The sequence below is a fragment of the Adelges cooleyi genome, unplaced genomic scaffold, assembly GCF_023614345.1.
Source record: "Adelges cooleyi isolate 19-005CV unplaced genomic scaffold, UGA_ACOO_1.1 ACOO_flye_CR_arks_rails_tigmint_CR_PRNA_30, whole genome shotgun sequence".
Taxonomy (NCBI): domain Eukaryota; kingdom Metazoa; phylum Arthropoda; class Insecta; order Hemiptera; family Adelgidae; genus Adelges; species Adelges cooleyi.
Genome location: NW_026095971.1, coordinates 4,539,320 through 4,547,972, shown reverse-complemented (window position 1 = coordinate 4,547,972; position 8,653 = coordinate 4,539,320). Strand labels below are relative to the sequence as shown.

At 27.3% G+C, this 8,653-nt stretch overlaps 1 protein-coding gene across 3 annotated transcripts; it reads left to right on the top strand.

The window, feature by feature from the left end:
- Positions 1 to 447: 447 nt before the first annotated feature.
- LOC126838959 (snurportin-1) lies at positions 448 to 8,344 on the top strand. 3 transcript variants are annotated; one of them, XM_050573780.1, is made up of 9 exons: positions 448 to 664; positions 745 to 867; positions 2,165 to 2,228; positions 2,526 to 2,693; positions 2,787 to 2,987; positions 3,055 to 3,144; positions 3,255 to 3,584; positions 4,157 to 4,230; positions 8,201 to 8,344. In XM_050573780.1, the coding sequence occupies exons 2-8, from the start codon at positions 746 to 748 to the stop codon at positions 4,208 to 4,210; spliced, it is 1,029 nt and encodes a 342-aa protein (XP_050429737.1). In that variant the 5' UTR covers positions 448 to 664; position 745; the 3' UTR covers positions 4,211 to 4,230; positions 8,201 to 8,344. The 3 variants fall into 3 exon arrangements, with proteins under 3 accessions (XP_050429737.1, XP_050429736.1, XP_050429739.1); XM_050573779.1 differs by having other exon boundaries at positions 740 to 867; XM_050573782.1 differs by lacking the exons at positions 448 to 664; positions 745 to 867 and adding an exon at positions 1,594 to 1,779.
- The last annotated feature ends 309 nt before the right edge of the window (positions 8,345 to 8,653 follow it).

The following is an 8,653-nucleotide window of genomic DNA, read 5'->3' as shown; positions in this document are numbered from 1 at the left end:
ATTCATACAAATGTTTGAAGTGTCTATTAAGCTATTATTTTTTTTTTCGTAGCTACATCATGGCAGATATAGTATTAAATTGTTTTAATGGTAATGTCTACCAACAATTTGATAACAATGTTATGTCACTGATTTCCATAATTAAACTTCTTTAAATCTTTTCTTCAGTCAAATTAAGAATAAAAACTTTATTGGGGTGATAACTTTAAAAACATAAGCAAATTTTACAGGCGTTTTGTATATGTAAAATTATAGCATTACAGCTGTATATTGGGACATTGGGCCATTTAACAGTGAAACATCAGCAGCTATTGCAATGATCAGTGTTGCCAGTATAAAAAATAATTACACTTATCACAAATCCATTGATAACGTCATTTTATGATAAGTTTAGAGTAGTTATTACTCTATGATACTAAGATAACATTCACGGCGCTTTGATTTGAATTACTTTTTTATTAACTTTGACATTTGTAATGTTTTTAAATAACTAAATTTATAATCTAACTTATTAATATTTGACTAATTATTTGTTTTTACTTTTGCAAATCGTACCGACTTACATAATAGTTTTTCAGTATCTTTTTAAGCACTATTCAACATATTCAATTTAAAACTTTTACTATATAATTTACACTTAGTGTTAGCTAAATAAAAATTAAATGTAAAGTTTATTAACAACCGTAATAATTTTTAAAAAATGCTAGGTATACTATTAATTATAACTGTTTTATTTTAGAATAGTATGATGATGGAATCTAGGTTTTCAACTTCTGAAACTATTAGTGCAAAGGTCTGTCCAATTTACTTAAAATTGAAATTTCAACAAGCGAAACGGAGACAAGAAACATTAGTTATTCAGAGACAGTAAGTTATTTTGTATATTTTTATAGAATCTAATTAGATTTACATAGTGGTTATTTTTATTGGATGTTCATTTTTTGAATTAGTATTCAATATGAGTCCATGAAATTATATTATGAGTTAAAAAGTAAAATTATGCTAAGTAAAAATTGATTATTTAAAACAAGGTACCTTTGTCTCATTTAAATGCTTATCAAATTAAAAAATTAAAAGAAATATTGACAACAAATATCTGTGTTCCATAATATAAAGAGGTTTATATTTCTGAATTTGTTTTTATTTGATACATGGAAAACCTAATTTTATAATGTATTAATACATTAATTGTACAAATCTAGAAATTTAATTTTTCAAAACAAACTTAAAGATTTTAAGGTACATTTTTATGTTTACAAAATACTTTTATTCAATTATGTTAGTTCTCATTTCTCCAATTACAAAATGTACATTAATAGTTAGTAACTTGTTTTTTTTAACTAGATATTACTTTATTAAATTTGATTAAGGTGTAAAGTTGTATTTTACTTCAAATTTTATTCTGTCTAAATGTTTTGGTGTTATTGATGTCTTGACTATTGTAGAATTATTTTTAAAGGGTTGTATGTTATATTTAGTGTTAGTGCTTGGGATTCCCAGCATAAAAATTATAAGATAATAACACTACATAGTACACAATAACAATTTCTTGATGTACATTATCTCAATGCTAAATTGTAATCTTTTACGATTATTTAATCCTTGTTATCCAGTGTTATTGTTGCAAGTTTTTTTTTTTGTTTAAAGAGTTTTGTTTAAGTTTAAAAAAGTTGTTTAACTATAATATATTATAAGTTTACCAATAACTTATAAAATGGGTTCTTCAGTACTAAAATCTGTTATGGAGATTATTGACAATCTCAACTCTGTGGTTTTCATGTAAGTGTAATTTTACAATACTGCATAAAAATTGTTCAATTAGTTTAATCGACTAGTATAAATAATCCTTTCGAAATTTGTAATAAATGCTTAAAACTTTTATTATAAAATGGACAAGCGACGATAATAAACTATAATATTATTTGTTCAATGTATAAAAATAAAAAATGAAATGTTAATATAAGTTAAATTTGTTTTTACGGTAAAATAATGTGTTATTACACATTGTATTACAATGTGTTATTACTTTTTATATTTTGTTTTTGAAGAACACGTATTGTATGTTCTTCAAGATAAAATTGAATTAAAATAATTTGGGATTATTAATGTCACTTTTGTATTATATTATTTTGATACACTATATTTTGATCATTTTTTTTTTTAGAAAACGCGATGAAGAAATTACAAAAAGAAGGAACATTGATAATAATGAAAGTACTGTGGATATGGTATGTTGTAAAAATGGGGGCTAAACGTATTGAACCACTTAAACTTAGAAGTTAGAACTGTATAAAAGATTATATTTTTAGATTTAGTTTTTTTTATAAGGGATTAATGAGTTATGATTAACTGAATATTACTGATTTTAACTTGCAGAGTTTTGAGTATGTCTACATCCGCCTAAAATTGTACCAATGGTTGTAATTGTAAAATAACAGCTGTTTTTTCGAATTCTAATTAGTTTTGTTTTGTGAAAAAAACAGTATATTTATAAATTTTAGAACAAAAAAATTGTTATTTTATAGGAAGTCGAAAGCAAAAAAAGTTGGCCATATACTCCAAATAGCGAAGCATATGAACTCGCAACTTCTATGATGTATTCTGAATGGTTGTTAGAAGTTCCTGAAAATATTGATGACTGGATAGCAGTTTTGTGTCCTGAAGGAAAGCGTTGTTGCGTTATTGCCCAAGACGTAATAAAAAAACCTAAATAGTTAATTGGTTCTTAATTATAATACATTTTAATTTCTTATTTATAAAATATTGATATATTTTATTTTTTTTAGAATAAAACAAAAGCAGTTAACAAAAAAGGTACTTCGATCAATTTTTTTCCTTCATTGTTTCCGTATGGTTGTCATAAACCAAGTAACAGTCCATCACATCGCAAGCGCACAGTTCTAGATTGTATTTATAATTTTAAATTGAAAAAGTACTTTGTATTAGATGTCATTGAGTGGATGGGTGTACCGTATACTAATTTTGATGTATGCTAATAACAAATTATTTTTAAAAAAAAAATGTTTTTCTTTAAATTGTTAAATTTTTTTTTAGGCTGAATTCAGGTTTTATTTTATTCAAAGTAAATTAGCTGAATTACCAGGCATTGATCAAAAATCAGTGAAGAATAATTACCCATTTGAGGTAATGATAATTTTTTTTTTACTATCTAAAATCCTTTGTTAAACAAGAAAAATTCTTCTGTAGAAACTTATTTGTGATTTGTTTTAAATGTACATTTGTTTTATTTTTAGCTTGCTCCACGGATGTTAGCAAAAGACTGCTATCCATTACTTCTAGAAAAAAGTGAATTTTTTACTGACGGTATTCAGTTAGATGGTATTAATTTTTACTATCCAGAAAGTTTGTACACTCCTGGAGATACTCCGTTGGTTCTTTGGCTTAAGCCATTTATGATTCCTGAAATTTTACAAAAACCAGTCAATGATCAACTCTTACAACTACCTTATAATTATGTTAATATATTTGAATATATTCAGAGTCCTGAAAAAAAAATAAAAAAATTCAGAAAAAAGCGAACTTCTTGTAATAGTGATAAAATGGATGTTGACAATTTGGTTGAGGTAATACAATATTTTTTTTTAAATTCTTAATCATATTTATATCAACACATTTTATACTTAAGTATTATTTTTCATTTGCCCTACAAGAAAAAGTATTGCTATAGGAACAGTTTGGCTTACTACCAATAAAATGAATACATTTAAGTTAAGCTCAATAAGTTGTACCTATTAAAGTCTATATTGAACATATTAGTTTTTGTAACAAACATAAACTATATTTTTTAAGAGAAACTATGGTTCCTTAGTTTTTTTTTTCGAAATGGGAGTTAGACTGTATCATGTATCTTATTGAAAATTAAACAGTATGTGTTAGTCTGTGAAATTTTTAGTAAATTCAAATTTTACCAGTATGTTTGTTCAGTTGTCTTAACTACCTGATTAAATGTTGGTAGCGATTGGGTGATGATTTAAAATTTTGATGGGAATTATTGCCAAGTTACTTTGGGATTCATCAAAATAGTTAAATAGAATTAATTCAGTTGGAGGAAGATAAAAGGCAGTGGATTTTTAATTTTTATTGTTTATTATAAAACTATGACATACAAATTACTAATATTTAAATACGTTTACAGGTGGAAGTACAAAAAGAACTTACATCTGAACAAGGAATGTCTGTGGAAAATTAAATTGCATGCCAAATTCTTTAGTAAGTATTGGTAATATGAGGGGGGGGGATAACCTGATTTCCCAATATTAAAAAATGATAAAAACTGTTGGATGTATGGAATATGAATAATATTGACTTACCAGATTTTATCAGAATATAATAAAAATAAAAATATTACTTTTATATTTACTAAATAAATATTGAAACAAATTACAATTATTTAATGATTTAATTTAAATAATTTTAAAATCTGGATGATATTTAAATGTTATTACTATCCAAAATGATGCAAAATGTTTGGTTTTTATATGTTTTCATTACGTTATTATTATATATTGGATGTCTGCAGAATCCTATTATTTGGTTTCTCTTCTTCATTTTCGCCTTACACTACCAACTTGCCAACTACATGGGATCGGCCACCTTAGTCCTACATCTCCATAGAGCTCAATCTTCTATATCTCGTTCAATCACCCCAGCTATATTATATATATACTAGTAGTTTTTTAAAAATAAAGATAATAAAATAATTCTTTTCTATAGTCTTTATGAAACTAGTGGTCTTTATGATATATGTATTCAAATGAAATTGAAATTCTAAACATTATTACTTAAAATAATTTATATAGGTTTAATGTATATTGTTTATAATATTATTGAAGTCTATATTAGTGGTAAATCTTTAAATGGAAGAACGCGAGCCAAACAAATTTTTGTATGCGTCCAATTTAGTCAAAAGATTAGTCATTTTAACTATGTCTATACTTCCCAACCAAAAATTGTCTTGTTGGCTGAGCAACCTTTAGTGTTAAAACGCTTTTTTTATTGAACACTTTGGTTATCCGTGCTACTAATAAATACAGATACTTGTATTGTTACCCGTTACTGAAATATTTGTTTTAAATATCTCTATTGTGGTGCTCTGTAAGTACAATCACCTGTATAGTAGCTAACAAAATATAATATTTACATATTATAGGTATTATTCATATTGGAGAGAGAGAGAGAGGTATTATTATACATATACTACAAGATTAATCATTTTAGGTACGATTTTATTTTGTCATTATTATTACTAATAATATACATTATTAATAGCAATTTTAAAATATTTATAAGTATTAAGTACCTATTATTTATTATAGCAACACACTACTAAACTTATTTAGCAACTATATTTATAATAAACCGGTTCAATTATTTTTCGCTTTTGAAATTATATTGGTCTAGCAAAGGTCATAATAATATAGTGGAATTAAATAAAAAACGGCTTTTAAAATATTTACACTACGGTTTTATACGGTTTACACTACTAGTTATGTTTTTTTTTTTTAAATAAAACTAAAGATCGACTAGGAGAATGTTCTCTTAATTTCGTTGCTTCGCTGTTTTACGACTAACGTGTATGCTATATCTATAGCTACCTATTATTTGATTGTATTTCATAAAACGCCATTCTGTTTCGGCATCTTAGATCATTTAATTACGTTGATCTAAGGGTGACAACTGACAAGATATTCTCATTGTATTAGTATAGGATATTGACGTTATTCTTCTATGTTAGCATACAAATCTTACTATCACCATAGATAACAAAACCATTATAGCCAATTATTTTTCATAACAATTACGTCCTAACCAGCTCTAGAAATCTAACAACTGATAGGTAACTGTAAATCACTATTAAAATATCCCTCTGGAGTTTGGACACTCGGAACTTGAATTGCGACTACATACACTGAAACATCAAACATGTGTTCTTTTCATGTCGGTTAAATAAAAAAAAACTATTTTAATTACACTACTAAAACTAACCTAATCTGGCATCTATATTTAATGCAAAAACTATAAACTAAAGTATTTTACTTTACTATTAAACTCGAATGACTTTTTACTTTTTAGTCAGTCATCACTTCTGTTCAGTACTATTCAGTTTTCTAGCGAAATAACATTACTACTTGGAACGCGTTTTACTCGCACCGTGACGAGATTAGAGCATAAATACCAGGATGACTGTTCGGCGAGTGTTATTTTCGTTTCTAAAAATATTTCTTAGAAAATAAGTATTGTAAAATTACTACTAGAAGTCACTTTTTTTAAAAATAATTTACAATGTTATAATAAATGATTCGTTTTCAAACGTATACATATAATAATTAATATTTACGGTTCAAGAATAAATTATAACATTGATATACATAGTTGTGTAAAGATCAAAAATCAACGTAGGCTGCTTGTTCTACTTTTGAGTTTTGTTTATTATATACCTAACTAGCTTTTTATTAAAATGTATTGAATCAAACGGGTTTATAATATTATTCGAATAAATAAATTGAGAATTTTCAATTTTAATTATAATATGTTTATGTACTTAATGATGAGTTTCTCATTAAACACAATAGCGGCAATTTTTTAGGGGTGTCGAATTACCTGTTACCAATATCTATAACTTACCTTTTACGACAATTACGTTTGTAACTTTTTTTTGTAATCGCACGAAAAACAAGATATTATTATTTATTAATATTATACAAAAATAGAAAATAGTTTTATTATGAATAAAGCGTTTTTAGGAAAAACCATAATAATAATAATACGGGTGTTATCATCATATTTTATCGCCGGCTGCTCACAGTAATATAACTGATTACAAAAAACCTAAAAATTTGCGGTTGAATATTGCGGTAAACAATGTACGGTTTAATCGATACGACCAAAATAGTTGGACGAGAAGAAGTAATTGTCATTTAGTAAATTTAAAAACGCAAATAGATACATAAAATTAATAAATTAAAAACAATAATGAACTTCTACAATTTATTTCCTATAGGTCCATAAGCAGGCTAAACAAATTTCGGGGGAGGGGGGCTGCAGCCTCCTCCCATAAATACGACCCTGCAACACAAAATTTATATAGGTTTGCGTCTATAGAATTAGGTTACCAAAAAAGTATATGGCGACTTGCGTGGTCTGTCTATGTATGTTAAAGCTGCAGTACGTATTTTTTAAATCAGTTAAAAAAATTGTTCGAGCTTTTATGTTTTTAACATAGTATAAAACAATTTTTGGCAATGTTTGCTTATAGCCAGTGGCGTATTTATAATTTTATTTTAGGGGATGATATAAAAAAAAATGTTGCCCTCTAAGCCCCCGTGTATAAGTTGCTCTTATGACCGGTCCCAAAAAGGTGTAACTACCATGCTTTATAACTGTATGCTTAATTATATAGTTAATTGTTTTCAATGAGACAAAATGCATCTTAAATCAATTTTTAAAAATGCTTCTTATCAACTAACGTATTTGTTAGTTAAAAAAAAAAAAAATTGAAATATTAATTGCCTTACATTTATTTATTAAATATATTAAATGTGTAAAATGTTAATTTTTTTGTGACATTTTGTTTTTTATTATTCGACATTTACATTAATTTTTAATAGGTACTTTTGTATACAAATAAACCTTTGGGAGATCGTATATCACCCTGATCGATCCTTGTAAATGCATTACTGCTTATAATATGCTGTATGCATGTTATGTTGATGTATTACTTTTAACATTCGCTTTGTAACTGGAAACTTACTTCGTAAGTCGTATGTCAACAAGCCAACAACCTGCAACCATATATTATGTGCAAATAGCTTGAGGTATTTGGAGGCACCCGATAAGGTTACCATAAAATTAAAAAAGTTATGCTAAAGGAGAAGTGGTATTTAATAGAACAACTAAACTAAACATAAGGCTTTTAGAAAAGGCTATAAAGACTATGTCCCTTGAATTCAACTATTCACGAATTACGCTACCATCAACACAGACCAAAGTTAGTCCCTCGTGTTCAGTGTTGTTAAGTTTAATTTAGACTTGACAACACTATAATGAAACGGGTCAATAATTATGATGCCATTTCCAGGTTTCCTCTTTTCGAAGGGAGGGTTTCGTGTTGGTAGCCCCTTACATTATAACGGAGTGAAAATTATTGATTTTTTATTTTTTTATTTCTATTTTGTTTTAGCCTAAAGTCATCATCGTGTCGTCGAAGACCACTTCCGCCGTTCGTCGTCATAATGTAAAAACCTCTTCAAACTCAATCGTTACTAAACATTATTAATGTTAATGTTATGTTATATATTATGCGAAATAAATACGTTGAAAACTAGGTCAATATAGTTCTTTGGTATTCCTTATCAGTTATCACATCATCCTGTCCCTGATGTAAAGTATCCGGTGGTCAACCGCTGAACAGTGCGTTCGCCGTTCGCTACATTATTATTATGACGTGCCGTTCATTGTTAGAGGCTGCACCCTAGTATTTTTTTTCTATCCCCCGACCACGGGTTCTACTTATTTCCTCCTCCGTATCATCCCCCATAATTCATCCCATTTCCCCTTACCCCCGCCGACGACGGCGCATCCCGTTTTTGTTTACACACTGGACTGAACGACGACACCGTTCGGCCCGTGGCAA

Excerpts from the sequence above, each read along its gene's own strand:
- LOC126838959 (XM_050573780.1), top strand. The coding sequence starts at position 746 with ATGATGATGGAATCTAGGTTTTCAACTTCTGAAACTATTAGTGCAAAG. Across the intron at positions 868-2,164 it reads ACATTAGTTATTCAGAGACA|AAAACGCGATGAAGAAATTA; the intron begins GTAAGTTATTTT and ends TTTTTTTTTTAG. Across the intron at positions 3,145-3,254 it reads AGAATAATTACCCATTTGAG|CTTGCTCCACGGATGTTAGC; the intron begins GTAATGATAATT and ends TTTTATTTTTAG.